A 22,340-nucleotide genomic window follows, 5' to 3' on the forward strand; every position below is an offset into this window, starting at 1 on the left:
ACTGTCGCAATCACTGCAAGGTGATATTCTCTGACACAGAGAGCCACATTCCCCATAGTTTACATAGTTTGCTAGATTAAAATGGGGACTGTGCATGTGTGAGCTGTGTGTGCATAAACAAATGGATATTTCTGGATTTTAGGATGGATGGTGCATTTATAGGTTGTATCCCGGGGCAACTCTTGAGTAATCTGATTACAGCAAAGGCCTCTAGGGTTCAATTAAAATTAGAACATTATGTCCCCTGTTAATTATTTTATTTAGCTATTATTTAACTAGCTTTGGTCTTTAGGAGACTTAACTATAGACTATAGCGACATAAATAATAGCCTACTATTCTATTATAATAAAAATAAAAATAATAGTCATCTAAAATGTATTCATTTTAATTTAGGGGGAGTTGTGTGCTTAAAGAAAAATATAAATCGCATATAATTCTTGTTTTTCTTTAATATTTAAGGTCTTGAACATAATATGTTGTGAATTAAATTGAATATATCCATAATATTTGCTAGCCTTTAGTTTTTTTCATTTGTTTTTATTGCCAGGTATTTTCTGAAGCACTTTATAACCTTGTTTAAAATTGTGAAATGTATTTATATCGCACTTTGTCTAGTCTTGACCACTGAAAGCACTTTTACATTTTTTTTTTTTTTGCCATTCACCTCTTTTTTTCTACGAGGGGCAATTTGGGGTTCAGTATCTTGCCCAAGGACACTTCGGCATGTAGATGAGGAAGACTGGGATCGAACTACCGACCTTTTGGTTAGAGGATGACCGCCCTGCACCACTTAGAGATAAGAGCTAAACAACTAAAGTTATTATTATTATTATCATTATTATTTCACCAATGTTAAACATGTACAAAAAACAATGGTTGGTTATATTCCGTAGACATTCTGCATGTCATTCCATCATTATTATTTTCTTTTCTTTTTATTAATAAACAGAAACAAATATGTGTGTTTTTACTGCCAATTTTTCTACTTTAGGTGTATTCATTTGTATTATGATCGTGTATGAAGGGTAAGTATGTTTATATTTCTAGTTTGGACTCTGACTCTTTATTTCTCTGTACGCATGGCTGCTGGGCTCCGGCGCTCTTGCACATGCGCAGTCGCTAACATCCGGGGATCGGACAAGGATGAACGCAAGTTTCCAAGATGGCGGCGGAGGGAGGAGGGAAGGAGATGAACGAAATTAAAACTCAGTTCACCACTCGGGAAGGCGTCTACAAACTCCTCACTCACTCCGAGTACAGTCGCCCGAACCGGGTGCCTTTCAATTCGCAGGGCTCCAACCCCGTCAAGGTCTCCTTCGTCAACGTGAACGACCAGTCCGGCAACGGCGACAGGATCTGTTTCAATGTGGGCCGGGAACTCTACTTTTATATCTACAAAGGCGTGAGAAAGGTAAACACCCTCCACCGGGGCCACGGAGCCCGCGCTGCCCGGGAGCCGCCGGCCCGTTCGGGGTCTCCAAACGCGCCGCCCCGCCGCTGTCAACCCCCCGAGCTCCTGTCATTGAAGTGCGCAGACAAGGCCATGTAGCAGACCTAGCTAAGTTAGGAGCTAATTAGCTTCGTTAGCTAACATCGCCACAGTTGTTGTCTTTGCCTCGGTGGGACTCGTGTGCACTTCGCGGTCCCTCCGGTTGTTTGGAGTTGTCGGTGTGTGACAATCTGTGACACAAGTGACCCGAGAGACGTGTGGAAAAATGTTCGTCGTGTCATGTCGTACATGATGCGTTTGTTTACCCTCCTTCTTTACACGGTCCACATCTGCACAAGTTGTCAACAGTGCTCAGCAGCGGTGGCAGCTTCAGTGTCCCGTCCCCCCCCCCCCCCCCTCGCAGGACCGAGAGTTCACACTGGAAGACAGTTGTGATGTAACAATGAGTGCAGTGTACTGTCAGGGTTTGAATGTAATGCAGTGTGATCCACTTTGTGGCTTGGACACAGCGGTGATGCCATTGCAGTGGCAGCGCATTGACAGCGGTGATGATGTTGTGGTCAATCCCCGAAGCCTGAAATCCTGTGAGATACGATCTTATCCAATTGTAGAAACGATCAGATCAACTGGCAATGATTTGACATTCCTCCTTTTGTAGAGGTGGTGTCAAACCAGGCCCAGACAGTTGTTAGAAATCATTTGATACAGTAAAAATACAGTAAACATCTGCTTTTAAAAGCATTGTACAAGTTAGTCCAGTGTAGTTTTGAATGCTGATAAGTAACAAGGTGGGATTTAAATGTTGTTGTACCAGTTTATCTATGTTAATATCTTATAGGACAATATAAGTTGACAAAACAGTTATTGTATCTGTATATAAAATATGGTATATACCCTGAACTGCGTTAAAATTGACACCTTTCAAACACAAGTAGTTTTACGTAGGCAGTATTAATTGCATGGACAAAACAATTTACAATTATTTTTATTATTCTTATTCTTATTATTCACCCTTTCACACACGCAACGCTAGGATCAATTTAGTGTTCAATATCATACTCAAACACACTTTGATATGTGGGTAAGAGGAGCTTGGGGCTGCCCCCTAGAATCACTGGTTTGAATCCCAAACATTCCAAAAAGAAAGTGAGTTAAAATGAAATGGCAGCTTAATAGTTTACAAATTCACTTCTGCCAGGGGGTTGAACTGTGGACATGCTGAAATAATCACTCAATTACTAACTGAGGGGAATGAAAGTGTAGTGAAATATGGGACAAAATAGTTTTCAAATAACTTTCCCCCTCATTCGAGATTTCCATACATTTATCTGTGCTGTGCAGCTTCCTTGAGATATTTCAAAGTAAAAATATCGGTCTTGAATTACACTTAAGGTGATTTGATGAGTTAGCTGTTCCTGAATTATTTTTCTTTAACAAAAAAAGCTTTAATAGCTGTTAAGCAGGATTAACATATTTCTTGCACGCCTGTTTGAAATCCCTCCAGTTCCTTATTTTATTTAGAGCTGTCTCGCTCTGGAAACACTTACAAGCTTTTCTTTAATGTTCCAAAAGTAGACCACAAGAGAGTTGCAGCAATAAAAAGCAAGAATCAAATTTGCATTGCATATATTCCAGGTTAGCAGTACTGTTCAAATATTGTTTTTGGTGGCACATGCTTAAAGGATAATATCCTGCTGTATTCCTTTGGCAAACTTAAAACACCACATTTTAATTTCTTAAAGCTTCACAGTGTCATGTTTGATTTACATCAACTTAGGGCTGGGCGATAAAACGATAAGATAATTATCGTGATATAACTTTTCCTCGATAGAAATATAAGACATGGTCGATACAACGTGGATAAAACTCATTCCATCCATGTTTTGACAGACAACACAAACAGCCAATGATAATGAGAATAGCACCGCGCCGACCCAATCATGTGGCTGGAATAGAGTCACAGCCACTTCAAGTTAGGTTGACGCACACAGCACAGAGCGATGGAGAAGCAGCAGCACACGTGCTAATGTTTGGCTCCCGCATAGAGGTGGACGACTCTGCATCGATGCAGTTACTCAACATAATTGATTCATGTTTTCCGCTACGTTCACTGTTTTAGCGGGTTTCCACTGCTGAATAATTATAACCAGTGCTGCTTCAGGATCAGGACAGACGCTCATTAAATGGTCTGGTCGTCCTGTGTCTGTGTCTCCTGTCGGAGTCTGCTTCCTCCTCACGCCCCCTCTGACCTGAACTCACTTTACACTTTAACAATAAACACCAGCACTGATCAGAAGTTATTAGGACACGTACAGGACTGACGCTTACTTTGTGTTTGTTTTGCTTTTGATTTTCGCTTTGCTTGAGTATATGAGAGTTTATGACACATGTTTTAACCTGCTACACAACATGAGACATAACGTGACGCGCACAGTCAGGACATCAGGGTAAAAGTGACCACAACGTTCCAGAGTCATGATCCGTCACCATTGATTAATAACTAAATAAATGTGATTATCAGTTTGTGTGTGAAGAGGGACAGAGATGAGCAGACACACACACACACACACACACACACACACATGTATACACAATATACACACACACACTCCTGCAGACAGAATTGAAGTTCCTCCTGCAGATTATGACACAAGGTGTTTTAACTTCATTGTTGTAGAAGAAGTGATGCCACGTTTATACAGGAACATAAATATGAATTCAGCAGGTTTTTATAAAGATCAGTTCTAAGTGTGAGTGATTAGAAAACATCAGAGGATCAGAGTCACTTGTTGACCTGCGCAGAGGTTAATGCGCCTCAGTTCAGGAGCGCTGATTTGATTTATATCGCAATATATATCGATATAGACAGATTTTTTTTTTCATATCACCCGGCCCTACATCAACTAGATGTAACCTCAGTCACTTGTTGAGTAAATCGCGACCAGGATTAATTTCAATCTACATAACCTGTGGTGTATCTTTGTCAAGCTTTCGTGGTTTTTGTTTATTCTCAGCAGTATCTAACAGCTACTGCAGCAAATCAAAAAATGATTATTTTAAAATGTACTCATCTGTTTGCACTTGTTATCATTCTAGGCTGCTGACCTTAGTAAGCCCATTGACAAGAGGATATATAAAGGAACGCAGCCCACGTGTCATGATTTCAACCCACTCACAGCTACAGCAGAGAGCGTCTCCCTGCTGGTGGGCTTCTCAGCTGGTCAGGTGCAGCTCATAGACCCAATAAAGAAGGAAACCAGCAAACTCTTCAATGAAGAGGTGGGTTTTAGTCAGCGTTATTAAAGAACATATTCCAACGTTACCTTATGTTTTGATTAGTCCAATCAAACTACTATTATTTCAGTGATGGAATAACTGGCTGACCTGTTTGTCTTTGTTCTTTCTGTCTTCGTTTCTCCCTCTTCCCCCAGAGACTTATAGACAAGTCGAGAGTAACATGTGTACGATGGGTTCCTGGTTCAGAGAGTCTGTTCCTGGTGGCTCACTCCAGCGGCAGCATGTACTTGTACAACGTGGAGAACACCTGTGGCACGACGGCGCCTCACTACCAGCTCCTCAAGCAGGGTGAAAACTATGCTGTGCATACCTGCAAGAGCAAGTCGGCTCGTAACCCGTTACTCCGCTGGACAGTGGGTGAAGGTGCGCTCAATGAGTTCGCCTTCTCCCCGGATGGCAAGTTTCTGGCTTGTGCGAGCCAGGATGGCTTCCTGCGGGTGTTTGGCTTTGACGCCGCAGAGCTCCACGGGACAATGAAGAGCTACTTCGGTGGCTTACTGTGTGTGTGCTGGAGCCCCGATGGACGATACATTGTGGCGGGAGGGGAGGATGACCTGGTGACGGTGTGGTCGTTTTCAGACTGCAGAGTGATCGCACGGGGGCACGGTCACAAGTCGTGGGTGAGTGTGGTGGCATTTGACCACTGTACCACCAGCGTGGAAGACGGTGACCCCCCCGCTGAGTTCAGCGGTAGTGACGAGGAGTTCCATGAGCAGATTCACTTTGGTGCAGGCAGGGACAGAGCGAACAGCGCTCACTCTCGGCTTTCTAAGAGAAACTCTACAGACAGTAGGCCTGTTAGTGTGACCTACAGGTTTGGCTCAGTGGGGCAGGATACTCAGCTGTGTCTGTGGGACCTTACGGAGGACATTCTCTTCCCTCACCTTCCTTTATCTCGCACAAGGACTCACACTAATGTTATGAGTGCCTCAAGCCCTCCAGCCACTGGACAAACTACTACTACTACTACTACTGTATCAACCCCCACCACCACCACCACCACAACCACCACCACTACCACCACTAATCCCAGTGGCACCAATGGTAAAGACAATGTGAGCAATAGCAGCTCCAGTGGTAACACACCAAACTCCCTCCCCAGCACCCTGCCTCGGTCCAATAGCTTGCCACACTCCTCCAACCCGGCAGGGGGCAGCACCCCAAACAGTCACACAGGCAGCAGCAACAGCAGCACCACCACCACATCCACCAAGGGCAACAGCATCATCGACAGTGCTTTTATCGCCACCGGAGTCAGCAAGTTCGCAACACTGTCGCTGCACGATTCGCGCAAGGAGCGCCACGAGAAGGACCACAAACGAAACCACAGCATGGGTCACATCAGCAGCAAGAGCAGCGACAAGCTCAACCAGCTCAGCTCGACGCGGACGGCAAAAGCCGACGCGGCTAAGACTCTGGGCACGACGCTGTGCCCGCGCATGGATGAGGTGCCACTGCTCGAGCCGCTGGTGTGCAAGAAGATCGCTCACGAGAGACTCACTGTGTTAATCTTCCTTGAGGACTGTCTGGTAACAGCCTGTCAGGAGGGTTTCGTTTGCACATGGGCTAGGCCGGGGAAAGTGGTGAGTGACAGGCCTCTCGAGGATACTGTCATGTGACACCTCTCAACTCACATTGCTTCTAGTACAGGAATTTTCTCGCAGCAGGCAGACGCTGTTAATGCCACTGTGTTTCGGTCTCGGTTATTTCAGATTTACACTAAAAACCCTCAGCTTTGTTGAGATCGCAGTACGCGCACATCCTCTTCCGACAGTAAACCTCATGGCCTCACAATTCTGCCGCTTGTATAACACATTCACATTACGCTGTTGTTTGTTATCATTGTGTGTTATCTGTCTCTCCACAGGGATTGCAATCATCTCAAAACAACCCAGCCAACTCCCCCAGTGGAACAGTAGTATAGCCCCAGTGCTGGTGCTGCTAATGACAGCTCCATGCAGCAGAGACGGGGATGACCAAGGCCACGGCCCCTGCAGCGCTTCTTCACACACTGTCACACACCACATGACCTCCAGTGTCACCCTCATTCTCATCCTTAAACCACCCAGATGCCCTCTTTTGTGTTCCTGCTTGTGATCAGATAAACCGACGTTGACCGAGCCAGGGTTAGAAACTTCACCTCCTTTTGTGTCGGGGGGGCGAAAAGGGTGTTATTGGAAGTAGGAGGGCGAGCTCTAAATCATCCAGGAGGTTCATGAAAGGGGCTCACTGGCTCACTGTTACATCCACGGTCATATCAAGTCACATCTAATCCGAAAATAACAAACTCTCGTACCCGAGCTGAAAAGACTAAAGACGGCGCAAGCATCGTGGTAACGCCTCAACGTTACCTTTGGCATGGGTTTAATTTGGTCGTACCTGTTTCTTCACATGCATTCACAGATAAAGGGAACATGAGGAGGGGTTGTTTTTAGAGCAGCAGCATATCCTCAACGCCAAGTCTCTTTCATTCTCTAACCTCCTGGGTGATCCCTCGCGCAGCCACATTCCTTTCAACACCTGCTCAAGAGAGACTGAAACTTTTGTTTTCACTTCCTTTAGAAATATTTCAGTCAGAGGTATCACACTTAAAAGTGTATTTTGCACAGATTATTTTTTTTCTTTTTTCCCCATTTTTGAAATCATGACAGTGGAGGATGAGCGATATAATTTTTTGGACAGTTTTGGAAGCACTTGAGGAAACGGCGCGTTGTCGCCTCCTGTCTCAACGCTGGATGCTGCAATCCTAGTTTTTTACATGGAAAAAAAATTGTTTGCACTTAATAGTTAGAGGAGAATGGCTTTACATTTTTGGAGTGTGTAAGGACTCCCCTGACAAGGTTGAAATATAAATAGAATTTAAAAAAAACATTTGTATCTATTGAACATTTATTTTAATATTGTTTCAGATTAAATGGGCCCTGTATTATATGTAAATATTGTACTTCAATGATTTTTGGGTGAAACCATCATGACATTAGTTGAAAGATCCTCATTTCAGAAAATAGTGATATTTCTAATACAGAAAAATCTATACCTAATATTAAAGAATCTTGAATATGCAGGTGAAAATGTTTCTTTTCTGTTGTACATAAAGAGAATTCAGGTGTATTTTTTATTAATGAAACGTTTGGTATAAGAGATCTATGAAATCTTATCTAACAGGTAGTGCTGAATGCTAGCTAGCCTGTCGCTGCAGATTCCTTTTACGACGTAGGCAGGTAGGCGCAGACGCAGCGGTCTAATTCAGCCATCACTCTGAGCTCAGGTAAACCACAGGAAAACTAACGCTCGCCCGTTAGCACTAGTCCCATCCATCGACGTGCGTGTGAATTCACTTGAACTAACGAATAAGACTGACAACCATGTTCTGCAGACAGGGCTGAACTCTGTGACTCCTGTCGTGAGTAATAATTAACTGAACTGATGCTGAACTTGTGAACAAAACTCTTTTTGACACTGTGTTGAACAGCGACTGACTGATGTCAGCACCGGATGGTAGATGAGTGCTTGGAGTGTGTGGGGGGGGTGGTTTGTTTCAAGCACCCGCAAAAGGAAGAGTGAGGATTTTAAAACTAGTAGGAGCCTTTTCCTCCATGTGACGCCTATTAAAACAGCTTTGACAGACTTAAAAGCTCTGATTGTGTTTATTATTTCAGAGTGTTGATACAGTAATCACCACATGAAACCCATGTTTGTGTGTAACACTGATTGTGCTACTTCACTGTGAATACACCCCCATGTTTCCCTTCAATTAAGAGTAGAGGTCAGGTTCAACACACAAGATTATTCCTACTACGTTAAATAGACACCAATATTCCCACTATTGACCATTTTCTGAATAACACATTTCAATTATGTTTACATGAGTTGCTGATAGTTTTGAGCGTAGAACGATTATGAAGTCAATATACGTCATTGTTGCAAAATGCAGTGAAAATTACATTAAGCTCTTCTACTGAGCTAAAGACATTAAGGCTACATGTCTACATAATGCAACTAAGATTGAAAGACTCCACATGTCTTAATTTGATTATTGCCTGTGCCGAGTATGACCTTATCAAGACAATCAGATGGTGCTGTTTTACATGGCAGTGTCTTATTCAGACTATTGTCGGTGTCCATGTAAACCTAGTCACTGAATTTGATTAAACAAAAGACACAGGTGTAGTTTGTGCAAAGGTTAAGGGGGGAAATCGTGGGAACTCTTGTGGTGGTTTACCAGTGACGAGCTATTAAAGGTGACTACATTCTATGTACAGCTGAATACAACATACACTCTGAGATGTTAAACTATTGCAAATATTCCTGGGTTTACTTAATATGAAGCCAAGGCCAATAACAAGTAATGGAAGTGATATTCATTAGTGTTAAAATCTCAAATCTATTATTAACTCGATACTAAATTAAGTAAGAATTGATCCTGATTGTTTTATGCCCCTTCCATATTAAATTATATTTATATAACCTAACGTTCACGCCGTGATGTGAAAAGATTTGAACGGTGGTAATAATTGATTAGATATTTCTTTAATAGCCTTAAAGCCACGTTTACTGTCTATTGTTGTGTGAAGTCTGCTAAAAGATGTTGTTGGCTGTTCAAATAATACATAAAAGTGGATTTTGTTGCAGCCCTGCATTTATCATGATGTCATAACATCAACTTTCTCTCAGCACCCAAAACTGACTGACTTGCAGCATCCCCGCATGTTAGTGCTCCAGTTGGCCAGTTGGGGGCAGCATTGCTTGGACAAATGCAAGCACTTAACTTACATTTGATCAGCTTTCACTAGATCAAACAGGGAAAACATGCATATGTCTATATGGACATCCTACCTACCCCCCCCCCACCCCCCCCCCCCACCCCTACCCCTTTATAAATGTATTCCCACCACTTCATCCTGCTCCTTATATATACTTTATGCTCCAAGCGGGGAGTAAAACTGCTCCTCCATAATTTATGAGTCACTTTTGGAAGAAACACTAGCACTCATGGCCATTAGCAGCCTGTGGCCTCAGCGTGAGGGGTGGGAGGTGTGATCAGCAGGCCGGAGAGAGAGAGAGAGAGAGAGAGAGAGAGAGGCCCTGCTCATCCTGACAGGGTGTCACTCACCACTCGACAGGCTCCGACTGACTCTCTGCTCTCCCCTGGGCTGTGAGCCTCAGTGTCGAGCAGCCATCAATCAGGATCAGAGTCCGAATCGGGCTTCATTGCCAAGCACACAAGGAATTTGGAGGATAAAAAAGGAAACAGTATAAAAATATAGTATATAGAAAAAGGATTGTTCAATATGAATGATAGATGTTTACAAATTGAAGTATGTACAGTATGGACGTCTTTGGCCAAGGGAAGTTCTGGGTGGGGATATTAATGCCGGGGAGGGATGGGGTCCCGGGCCTTGTTGATGAGGTCAGCAGCAGTTGGGGGAAAAAATGGTTTTGGTCCTGATGGCTCACAGCCTCCTGCCAGAGGGAAGTGGCCTTCAGTGTTTATGTCCAGGGTCGGAGGGGTCGGCTACAATTTAATCAGCTCGCCTCAGAGTCCCGGAGGCGAACAGGAAAACGAGACAAAGTGTGCACCAAGGCGGCCGTCTGTGGCGCCATCTTGGTATTGGATCAGTGCTTTGACAGATGTCTTCTAAAGCACCATCATACTAATTATAATCCCGTATATATGCTCTGGTCTTGTTTCCTCTAATCTACATTTTGTTGACCACATTTATTCATTTTTACAAGCCCGGTCGACCCCCCCTCTCATCCCAGTGGCCGTTTGAATAACTGCCATGGCATACACAGTAACGGCTGCATTAATCTGGCATCCTCGGGGGAAACGGGTCCCACTCGACAGGAATTCAATAGACGCAGAGAGAGAGAATCCCATCGCTCGTGCGAGGCCCCGCTTTAATCATCTTCTCGGCGTGATGCAATTCCCTCGTCTGCATGCCTCCACATATTGACCCCGGGTTCTGTTTACGTAGCAAAAAGTCTGCTATGATGATGAATGATGGCTGTAACAGCTTAAAGCCTGGGAAATGAGCTGCAGTCGATGTGTTGCAAAAAAAGGGTTTAAGATAGTGGATGGAGAAAAAATGAATGCATGGAATTAACCATGCGTCAGTGATGGATTGACTTGTGTTAGATGATACTGGAAAACAGAGGAGCTTGTACTTTAGTCTAATTTCCTTGTTCATCTTCTCGTGCTTTAAAAAATTGAAAGAATTTGAGATAGGGCCAAAAATAGGTAAAGGGTATAAAGGTGCACAGATGTCTGGAACCTACAGGAGGCGCTAAATCAACTGCAAACTGGCCCTCAACTCCACCAGTTTTATTGGCTATTTAATTGGGGAATATTACACGTATTACTACATTATTACCTTCTAAGCAAACAAGTCCAGTGACTGGAGTCATGATTATGCAACCAGGTCCGGTATTCCTTCGACTTTTAGCTCGAGTTTTGGTCTCCACCCACAAATCGTCATTCTCATCAGCTGCTAAACGAACCGCTGTTGTTACGATAGACCTGTGTGCTGTTTAAAGTTAACGTCACGTCCAGGTTGTTAGAAAATAATTGACTGAGCAGCCGATGTCTGTGTGTGTGTCCGTGTGTGTGTGTTTTAAAATATGTAATCAAGCCCAGTTTGTAGCTCCAGTCACGGTCTGAAAAGTGTAAATCTACCAAAGTCGCTGCCAAGTCATGGTTCAATTTACCCCTAATGAAAAATCCGGTAGCTTATTCCCGAACTACTGGAACAAAGTTAGGAGAATCAACACTTTGTAAATTAATTAATTCAGAGAAATAATTAAAACTGTGGCGTATCACTAGTAAATGATTAAGTTCATATTATAACAGAGGATACCTTGTGCTTTTATACAGATTTGTACAATCAAAATAGTGAATATATTTCTTTATCTTAAACGGAAATTATTCCTTTATTTATCTTCAGTGTCAGTGTTCAATATGTTCTGCTTGTCTCACTAACAAATGAGCTCCATAGCTTTAAGTTTACTGATGAATGGACAGTGCAGAAACTGACCCAGTACATTTCACACACATCTTTGTGGGGGGGGGGGGGGGGGGGGGGGTTCTTTTCGTTCTTGCCCTCAAACAAACTAAGTAGAACGTGGTTTCAGTGGCAACAGCACGTTACAGTTTCAAGGGCTCCAGCATCAGTTAACCATTAGTCACCAAGAACCGAGAGCGCCGTGCCACTTCCTCCTATTCTCAATTCTATTCTGGGCCGCGTCCCCCCGAGGTGCAGGCCCAATTACTGAGCCTCCGCCATGGGAGCAGCTGCACAATTTGACTTGTCACATGACCTCAGCTTGAGCGGTCCCAGCATCGCGTCTTCACACCGCATTAGGAATTAAAAGTTCACGAGATAGAGAATAAAACGGGACTTCTTGCCCTGCAGAGATCCACAGAGGAAGCTTTGTTGGGCTTTGTCAGTGTGAGACTCTGTGTGGAAACAGCTCTCAGTTAAGTGCTCGGGATATACTGTATGCCTTACATTAAGAAAGGCCCTGCAGCAGAGTCTGCCAGAGGATATATTTAATATGTACTGTACGGAGAGGCCAGTCAGCAATAACTTTGCAGTTGCTCCAGATTGTGAACAGTGTGCAGAACCGATTGTTAAACGTTGGCGGAGCAGGGTGGGGGGATGGGGGAATCAATGCAGCTTCAGAGCAGCCACTGAGCTCGGCGGAAAGCGTCGATACTGAGCTGCGGTCCAAACACTTAAAATGAAAATGTGTCTGCAGTGGCAACAACGGCAAAGATGAAGTTGTATTAGTGTCCTGGGAGCTCTCCGGGTTCTGTGAAACAAATACCTCTGCACCAAAGACCTATTACCACGGACAGTGCGATAAAATAAAACTAATAATAATGCTCCCTATGTGGAACGTGGCATGATGAAAACACTACTCCTCTGTTTGCCTTGTCATTGAAGTATCACCGCTGTGTTTAAATATTTCTGCAGTCACAGGAGTAATGAGACTCTTGTGATCGAGAAACCTGTTGAAGAGGGACCTAAGTGGGAGATTATTTAAATGGAACAAGGTGTCTCCAGGGATCTCTTTTGATCTCAGCAAATTTGTGCGATATAAATAACTTCAAATGAATTATGCACGCGCAGTGGGAATGCTAAGTCCACAGATTCCCCCAAATTTATGACTGCCCTGATGAGCACTTGCCTGCGCTTTCTGATTTACCATGTTCTACATTATTGTCAACTTGAAGTAACTGATATTGTAATCTGAAAGCCTTGTTTAATATCTATTTGTCAATAACAAGTTGTAAACCAAAGTGGATTTTCCCAGAATCGCTTAAATAATTCACTGGAAAGTCAAATTTCTGTTAAAGAAGCCAAAAATCCAACATTCGTCTTTATTTAGAACAGTCCAATAAAACAGGCAATATGAAGAATATTCCATAAAGATTTACTTTTAAAAGGCTTTTTTCTTTATAGAGGATGCAAAAGAGACAATAATATATAATTAGTAGCAATTAAGGTCACTGTAATCGAACGTAACTCTTGCAGAGTTCATGGTCCCTGATATCTCCCCAGCCACCGTTTTTCACGTGCGGGGCCACCCCCCCGACCCCGTTGGCTGGCAGTCTCTTAGCGATCAGGAGGCTCTTTGGGAACAGCTGGTTCGCGCTGCTCTGTAGGATGTTTTCTATCTTGGTTTTCTGGCTGAGGGGCATGCACGAAGCCTTCTTGTGATGCATGCCGCAGTCGCCGGCGTGGAAAATCCGTGGCGCCTCGCTCACCATGACCTTCCAGTAAGAGGGCAGGCAGGACACGGTCAAGTGCTGCAAGGACCAGTCCCAGTTGTAGTCATCATAAGTGCAGAACGTGTCAGTGCACTTGATGAGCTTCTGGTATGTCTCTCTGGTCAGAGCCATCCCCATGTTGTGCTCAGTGGACTTCCACGCCTTCACCTCCACCTTGTTTGCTTTGCTGGAGTAGCCAATGTGGCTGTAGCTTCCAAGTGTGAGGATGTCACAGTCTGTGCACTGCTCCCGCTTGAGAGCGGACATCAGCTTTAAGAGGTGGATAAAGTCCGGAGACACGTAGTGGTCCTCTTCGATCAGCAAGACCAGACCCTTGTGGTCCTTGAGAACCCGGACCCTGTCCCATACAAAGTGCAGCTTCCACCACCAGTGGTGCTTGGTCTGGGAGAACTTGGCCTCGCGGTAGTGACCGAATGAGTCGGGGTACTCTGCGTTGATGCATCCCAGGTTTAAGGCGTCGTCTTTGGGAATGTCTCTGGGGCAGTCCCTGGGGTCATGTCCTGGGAACTCCTGTGGGTACAGCTGGATGCTGAAGGGGAAGAAAATCTGAAGGACTTGACAGAAGTCAACAGAAGCCACCACCTTATTTATCTCAGGGGACCAGAAGTCATGGCTGAATATCAGCAGTATGCTCTCCACACCTCGAACTTTCCGCAAACTGTCCACTAATAGCTTAAGGTAATCTGGGCGATTGTGGACCTGAACCACCACAACCAGATTGTCTTTCTGTCGTGAGGTCTTAAACTTCTCCTCATTTCTTATTGTCTGGTCAAAGTTAAGCTGGAAGACGATGCCACGGTAGACTAAAGTGGTGTTATCTACCTCTGGCTTGGGGATCTTCTCTTTATCCTTTACTTTTTCCTTTACTTTTTCCGGAAGTGTGTCATTTACTTGTACAATAGGAGGTGGAACAGGTGCCCGGCTCACTGCGGGCGTGACTTGCACCTGGATATTGTTTTTGATGCTGCTACTGCTGCTGCTGCTGCTAACGCTGCTGCCTTTCTTCGCCGGCTCCACCTCCTTGGGGATTGATGCAGCGTCGTTCTTTTTCTGCCTTCCACTGCTCCAGAAAGCTAGGCCACAGACGACAACCACCAGAGTCAGTATCACCACCTTCCTCTTGTAGATTCGGAATCTCATGATAGGGGCTCAGCCTCTTGCGAAGGGAGAGAACTTGATTGTGGAGGGTTGCAGTGGAGCTGGTGGTGCTTTGCACGGGGAGCAGGCTTGATTAAACAGAAGCTGTGACGAGGCTAATTGTTGGCAAAATGAACAGTTGCTGTAAACATGGATTCCACTGGAATGTCATTGGTGGTGAATGAATCTTCCATAAGGCATGACCGGTGCTGGGAGGCAGCAGGGTTGCAGTGTGCATGAACCACCTGGATGAAAAACAAAACAGGAAATAATTAGAGCTGAGTAATGGTTTAAATCATTAGCATTGTTTTGTAATTACACATCATATCATAACATGGCAAATTTACTACATGTAAAATAAAAATATTTTTGGAAGTATTCACAAATTTATAAAGTAATGAAACTGATGTTGATTCAATCAGCATTCACTCCCGGGTCAAATGACTCAGAAGTAGACAGGTTTTTATCGGCTCTGATCGGCAGTGATGGGAACGTTACACCTGGATGAACGTCTTTCTCGTTTTATTCTCCCATCACCAATGAACCGGAGGAATGGAAAAGAAAAGAGAGGAAAATTCCTCTTCTAGCAATAGGAAAAGTCAACTAATTTTTTCAGCGGTTAATCCATATATTAAAAAAACCTGCATATACCCTCTTATTTTGGTGTCAAAGATGTATTATACATTAAATGAGTCCAAACATTTCATGGCATTCTTACTTCAACACCCCACAGTCGACAATTAACCCAATACCATGACGACTAAAACGCTAACTTAATTCAGAGAAGAAAACCATGAGATGTCATGGAAGTTATTGGCCATTAAGTTACAATTATTTCATCAAACTGCTGCTTCCTGAAGTTTTCATTTAATGCATGTAAATAGTATCATTTGATGTACAACATTGTGCAACAATAAATATTTTTAATTTTCTTTTTTGTTTTCTTTGAGTCATGATATGGAAAAACTGATATTTTGTACCATGACAACATGTTTACAATATATATATAGGTTTATATGATTTTATTAAAAATAAACAACATATAATCGTCCCTCCTTACTGTAAGTGCATCAGCAAAAATAGTTCTATCTTCATTTTGCATGAAAATCCAATAGGCTCCATGAAAAAAAACACCATAAATTATTCAACGCATTAATCACGCTGGACTTTCACTTACTGCTAAGCCCCCCCCCGTCACAATACACTCACTCTTTAGTCTTATTGTCAATGTTGATAATAGCTCAATACATGCTTATTTCCTTGGGCGTTAATCTCTGTTGTTAACTGCTTCGTAAATATTGATTCGTCCTTTCTGCTCAGGTCAGCTGAACAAGCCTCCACATCTCATTTGTTATTAAGTTAGTGGTCTCCTCACTGACCCTGTTCATCGGTCTCCTCTCTGCCTGCACACTCCTCAGCTGACTGCTCTTAGTGTGGATCCAACACTGCCTGGTACAGGCAGTACACACCAAAAGAGACTGTGATATCATGAATAAATACTGGGGCTGGGCAATAAAATATCAATAAGTACCGCAGTGTAATTTTCATCAATAGCATTGAGGTTAAAGAGCTCTCAGTTTATTGCTTGTGCGTCGTGTAAGCACAGTGTGGAGGTATAAACACAACACTCCCATTTGTTAAATATTTTGCTGTTGATCAAGTTTGTAATTTCCTGCTCAGTAGGAAGAGTTTAAAACCACAACCTTCACTCCGGAGCAAAGATCTGTCTTTAAACTAGGGCTCGGTGGTTGATATCCAATAACTCATTACATTACTATCACATTATTATTTCTTTTAAGGTTAAAAACAGATTGTTAGCAGAGAATGACAAACACTTGATAAACAGCAAAACATTTAACAAATCCGAGTTTAATTAATGATGTGTATTGTACTCCTATGCATAAGCATTAGCTCGATATATAGTGAACCTATGTTACATTGCCATCGATGAAAACTATTGATCATTTTTGATATTGCTTCATTGCCCAGCCCCACTTTAAACTCAACAAAACAATAATGTGAGAATTACCATCACTGAACATATTTTTCTATTTTCTTAAACTTAAGTATCATTATCCTTACACTTAAGTTACTTAGTATTACTTACTGATGCCTATTTATGACTCTTGCTGCTGTATGACTGCACATTTCCCCATTGTGGGACTAATAAAGGATTATCTTATCTTATCATGATAATAACCGATATCGACTGATATCCTGATATGATTTTCAGACAAATGGTTCAGCCCCAATACAAACCTTCCTGGTGGCTGTTATTTAACTCGAAGACAATCTAATGCTACCAGTTAACACGCACTTTAACATATAAATACTTGATTTAGACTATATATATATATATATATATATATATATAGATAGGAGTATTGGAGATTAGATTCCAGATCTACCTAATCAGACCTTTACAGCTTGTACCTTTAGGTTTTATTCGGTATATTTACAGCTTGATGGATCAATTGAAACGTGCATCCTGCAGCAGAGATGTCTGCTGTTGTCTCCACTCTATTTAATGGAACCATCGTCCCAGTGGTTTGATTCTATCTCTGTCCGCATCAGTCGTGTTTCCTCTGCTCGTTTACATCTGTCATGTTTCACTTGAAGCCCCCGCAGCGCTGACTTCTACTGTCCTGAATGTGCCGCTGTCAGTACGGACACACACACACACACCACGGACACAGCCTCCGTCCATTTTAACGTGACAACCCGTTACCGTCACCAAGTCACCGACACGAAGCTGGAGAAGCTGCCGTGTCGGTCCCTCTCTTTAAAAAAACACCCCACGACGAGCATCCACGGACATGCTAGCTGTGAGTTAGCTTCCGTTAGCAACTTGCCAGGCAGCCTCCGTCCACCGCGCAGCGAGCCTCGTCAACAACTCCCCCCCCCCCCCCCCCCACCACACCCCAGCTGCGGGCACAGAAACGCCATATTTACCTAGTACTGGAGAAGCCGCGAGGTCTTTTCACCGAGAAACGTCGACGCTGGACTCCGGCTCTCCTCCATTCCGTCCGGCGGGCTGCACGGGGAACGCGACTCGAAGCTAGCCGCTGTTCAAACCCCAAATACGGACCCACTGCCTGCTCCTGCCGCTGTCCCACAATGCACCGGTCCAGAGGGGGGCACCCGAGACACCCAAACATGATTCATGATCTGTCACGTCGCGTGTTTACTGTCTGATCACTAAACACACACACACACACACACACACCAAGGTTTAATATTGATCTAAATAAGAAACCCGCCCTAAAACCACACTTAGAGCTCAATTAGATACAGTACATAGGAAGCTGGATTAAGTATACAATAATTATGAATTATTGAGTTATGGAGAAGGGGGTGAGATTAAATAAGTTTTATTTCTTCTCACTCCTGTTCGAACACGTTGTTGAAATCATTAAGCCCTTGATTTTTTCCCCCTCATCAGTTTATAAATAATACTTGTTTCACTCTCACTTGTTTGGATAAATCCTTTTTTTTATTAACATGTTCGAAATAGATTATTAATAATGAAAAAAAAGCTTCAGGTGGCATATACTAATTTATTATACCAATAATAATGATATATAATAATGTACTGAGAATTTTGCTTAAGCTTCCAAGAGCAAGCCCTAACGCTCACAACAAGGGGAGTTCCTACATATCCCACTTTTAATAATAATAATGATAATAATAATAAACTCTTTTTATACTGCACTTTTCAAAACAAAGTTACAAAAGTTGAAACACGATCAATTATGACAGGACAAATACAATTAGTCAATAATACAAAATTAAAATCAAATAATAACCCCTCAACAATCATTTATATGTTTTATAGTCAATAGGAATATAGGGATCAATACAAATCTTTTCGAAAAAAGATACGTTTTGAGAAGTGGTATAAAAGATGTCCCTAAATCTGCAAGCCTCCAATCCTCAGGCAGGGAGTTCCAGAGCTTTTTAAAACTCATCACAAAATAGTTCAAGTTCAAGCCATATCTCTGTGGCTAGAAATGTCTCCACCTTTCATGCTTTGTTGGGGAATTTTATGTACAAATGTATGTGTTGATTGGTCATAAGGGCCTTAACGGAGACAACATGTGATACAAAGTACTCATCTTTTTTTTGTAACTACTGGAGCAGATGTGTGGATGTGTTTTCGCAAAGCTTTGATGAATGTTTGACATATATTGTGTTTTATTTTGGTGCTGTGCTGTTCTTTAGTAGTAGTTGTAGTATATTATTTATGTTTTTGTTTTTTTTTACGGATATGGACCTATGAGTCTGACAGAAAGAAAGAAAGCTAAATTAACTTGGGATTTTTCAGAGCTGCTGGTCAGTACCAACATCTGTTCACCTAAACTGGAAACCAGAGCAACAGTACTTTAAATGGTGGAATATTTCATGTTATATTTAACATTTTAAACTGAATATTGGGTTCACAGCTGTGAATGAGAAATGATTTACTATTTAAATCTCCACGGGTGCTGTCACAGTGACCTGGGGGTGGTTCCATTATTCACTGTCTATGGAGCCGCTTCAGGTGTTGCCTTATCTTTTCCCAGCTGTGCTACATCTGATACTCATAAAGTTTGTTTGGGTGAATTTGTAAAAGATGAAATCTTTCACAACAACAATATAAATGAGTTAATTTATCCATCTTCTGTCATGACACTAGAATTTTTTATTTTTGCCTGAAGGAGTTTAGGTATTAAAATTTGGTCAAATCATACCATGCAGTTCATATCCTATCTATCCTCGGCCTTTTGACTGCGTACTATGTTTACTTATATGTCACTTGAGTACTTAACATGTTGTGTACTTATACTGTACGTTGTGCTACTTAGATGTTGAGTGTGTTCCTTATATGTTTAGTACTTATATGTCTACTTATTTGTTTACACAAGGGATCAGGGAGGAACGGCATTTCAATCCTGTCTATGTCCTGTACATATTGCAGAAGTGAGAATAAAGTTGACTTTGACTTTGGATATATGAACACATCATTCATGCATTTACAACCAAATGTGCCCATTGCTGTACAGCTTCTTCTATACTAACAACATCTTCTTGAAAATATAAAAAATTACTTTGTATGAAATAATATTTTCTATCTTTATTGAAAAGGGCTAACACTGCTCTATATGTTTAAAAAATGAAGGTTACGATAACGCATTTAAATACAATCATCACATCTCATCTGTTTTCATATTCAACCCACCTATAAAACAACCACCAATACTAGTCTTTTATATAAATTATTGTCAAATTGAAAATGGTCAAAAACATGAGTCACAATGTTTGCAAATCAGACCTACTGAAGATCGCAATGTATGAAGAATATATATTTTTTGTTTGTCTTCTTGGTGTTTCTTTGTTGTTGTTTTTTTATGTAAAAGGGACAGTGTAGATAAATTCCTGGTTCATATAAATGTTCCAGAGTTAGTCTCTTAGACTCATTTTCATCTGCAGTCCCGGGCAGGTTGTTGTTAAAACGAGAACAGACAAATCCAATACAATGAAGTATTCAAATTCAAACGGCCTCATTTACATCATGTTTGTAGCCTGAATGTCCTTTGTGATCTACGCACGAACGTGGCTCCAGAGGATATCAGAGGGCATTTAGGCCAAAAACATGGTGTAAATGATGCCGTTTTGAGTCAAATCGGAATGTCAGGGATTCTGAACACTTGGATGACACCACATGAGCAGTATGGAGGCATTTTACGTTTGAAGAATGGGTCACCGTTTACTTCAATTGTATTTGATTTGGCTGCAACGCTGTTTACCCCTGAAACTCCAAAAGTCTTTTGAGGACTCACACACTTCACCCACCCCTCCATCGGCCTAGTTGTAGATAATGAGTTAATTTTCATTTTGGGGTGAACTATCCCTTTAACTTGTGTTTTAAACATGAGTTGTGAATATATTATTATAGATACATGTTAATTCACTACTTCTAATCTTCTCTCACAGTCATACAAATAATCGGTTTACCCCGGATATGACAGCAGCAGCTACAGTTTGATTCCTGGATGAACTCAAAGCCTCCTCTCTTCACTGACTGTGTGCTTACAGCAGCACGTAGCGCCCCCTACAGGCTGCCTCCGTCCTCTCCACCAGCAGGGGGCAGCATACTCAGACGCCACAGCCGGAAACGCCTCGTGTGGACGCTTCATTTGCGCATGCGCGGCCTCCATTCTTCCTTTCCGAAATCCGAGCGAAAGAGACAAGATGGGCCACCAGCAGCTCTACTGGAGTCACCCCAGAAAGTTCGGTCAGGGATCCCGCTCCTGGTCAGTTCTGAGCGTAAATCTGTTAAACAGCCTCTTATGAGCAGGAAAGATTCGGGTTGAATGTGTTTGTTGGCTCCGATACGTGGTAATTTAGCCGCGGACTCCCACCGCATGGGAGCTAATACAGAGCCAATATGGCGGCGGAGGATGCGTTAGCGTCGAGTTAGCTTAGCGGTGCTACAGTGGTGTGGAGGCCGCCGCACACGGTAGTTGAAATGAAGCTGCCCCCGTTGAAAGCCTGTGTGTTGTTCAAACATCCACAAGACGCAGGTGTTCAATGTGAATCCTGTCTCTTAACACCGCGTTGCTAATTTCTTTAGCTCCAAATTCTGTGTTGAGCTAAGCTAGGCTAGCCGCGATGATCGGACAGGAGCACAGCGATGCTGCCCGGTGTCGACCTGTTGTGCACAACCCTGTGTGTAGCTGGATGAATGGAAGCTGCAGTAATGCTCAACATGTAATGTGAATAAATAACCGATCCCTTGTTTCCCTTTCTCTTTCAGCCGGGTTTGCTCGAACAGACACGGTCTGATCCGTAAATACGGGCTGAACATGTGCCGCCAGTGCTTCAGGCAGTACGCGAAAGACATCGGCTTCGTCAAGGTAACAACTACTCACCTTTTTAAAACGTGTGATCTGTGTCCGTGTTACATTTTACAGCATCTGCCATCATTGGTGTTAGTAAAGGCTGCCGGCAAGCTTTGAGGAAGTCGTAAAGACTCATTGTCAACAGTGACACCTCGAGTTCCATTGTAGTGTTGATTTGTTAAATCTTTGACTCTAAGAAACCTTCTGAAAAGCCAAATTAATTTAGTGCAGGACACCTGCTCTTGAGAATTTTTTGCACATTTGCAAGAACCCAGTATCCTAGTAAAGAGTTGAGTTGATTATCAGTCTAAAGTAGATCGTCTGATCCTATGACTGTCTAGGAACAACTGTCTTTTTTTGTCATTATTGATGCATTGGTTCTTCTGTTCACACAGATGGACTGATCTCTTGTGCTGACGCCTCCTCAGATGTGTCACCTGATCTCTGGAGCACCGGCCGAGATGATGGGGATAATTCAGCACTGCAAATAAATGTGTTTTTTTGTCCAAAGCTTAATTGTTTAGTGTGTTGTTTTATACATCGCTCTCTGCACATTACACAGGCATGGTGGTACTGGTTGGTGACATGCAGGAAAGATGGGAACTGAGTGTCGCAATATAAAAGTAGTGACTTATCTAAAACGCTGAAATGTAAATCACTGATATAGATATACATATCCAAGACTTAAAATTCTCAAAGGATGTTATGAGTGTGCTGTGAACAACAATTCGAGAAGTTATACGTAACTCTAATTTTAGTTAAATTTGGCGTTGCGGCTGT

General features: G+C 42.6%; 3 protein-coding genes across 4 annotated transcripts; 2 read left to right on the forward strand and 1 right to left on the reverse strand.

The window, feature by feature from the left end:
* Window positions 1-1,072: 1,072 nt before the first annotated feature.
* Window positions 1,073-8,382, forward strand: wdr20b (WD repeat domain 20b). The gene is made up of 4 exons (XM_034579970.1): window positions 1,073-1,412; window positions 4,548-4,730; window positions 4,883-6,331; window positions 6,616-8,382. The coding sequence occupies exons 1-4, from the start codon at window positions 1,164-1,166 to the stop codon at window positions 6,670-6,672; spliced, it is 1,938 nt and encodes a 645-aa protein (XP_034435861.1). The 5' UTR covers window positions 1,073-1,163; the 3' UTR covers window positions 6,673-8,382.
* A 4,713-nt stretch (window positions 8,383-13,095) lies between these two features.
* On the reverse strand, window positions 13,096-17,854 carry mgat2 (alpha-1,6-mannosyl-glycoprotein 2-beta-N-acetylglucosaminyltransferase). Of its 2 annotated transcripts, none has more exons than XM_034579957.1 (2): window positions 17,632-17,854; window positions 13,096-14,924 (listed from the first exon to the last, which is right to left on the reverse strand). In XM_034579957.1, the coding sequence occupies exon 2, from the start codon at window positions 14,680-14,682 to the stop codon at window positions 13,258-13,260; it is 1,425 nt and encodes a 474-aa protein (XP_034435848.1). In that variant the 5' UTR covers window positions 14,683-14,924; window positions 17,632-17,854; the 3' UTR covers window positions 13,096-13,257. The 2 variants fall into 2 exon arrangements, with proteins under 2 accessions (XP_034435848.1, XP_034435849.1); XM_034579958.1 differs by lacking the exon at window positions 17,632-17,854 and adding an exon at window positions 16,059-16,147.
* Window positions 17,855-20,818: 2,964 nt separating this feature from the next.
* Window positions 20,819-22,076, forward strand: rps29 (ribosomal protein S29). Its single transcript, XM_034579959.1, has 3 exons — window positions 20,819-20,972; window positions 21,476-21,575; window positions 21,956-22,076. The coding sequence occupies exons 1-3, from the start codon at window positions 20,911-20,913 to the stop codon at window positions 21,962-21,964; spliced, it is 171 nt and encodes a 56-aa protein (XP_034435850.1). The 5' UTR covers window positions 20,819-20,910; the 3' UTR covers window positions 21,965-22,076.
* The last annotated feature ends 264 nt before the right edge of the window (window positions 22,077-22,340 follow it).

The sequence above is a fragment of the Hippoglossus hippoglossus genome, chromosome 24, assembly GCF_009819705.1.
Source record: "Hippoglossus hippoglossus isolate fHipHip1 chromosome 24, fHipHip1.pri, whole genome shotgun sequence".
NCBI lineage: Eukaryota > Metazoa > Chordata > Actinopteri > Pleuronectiformes > Pleuronectidae > Hippoglossus > Hippoglossus hippoglossus.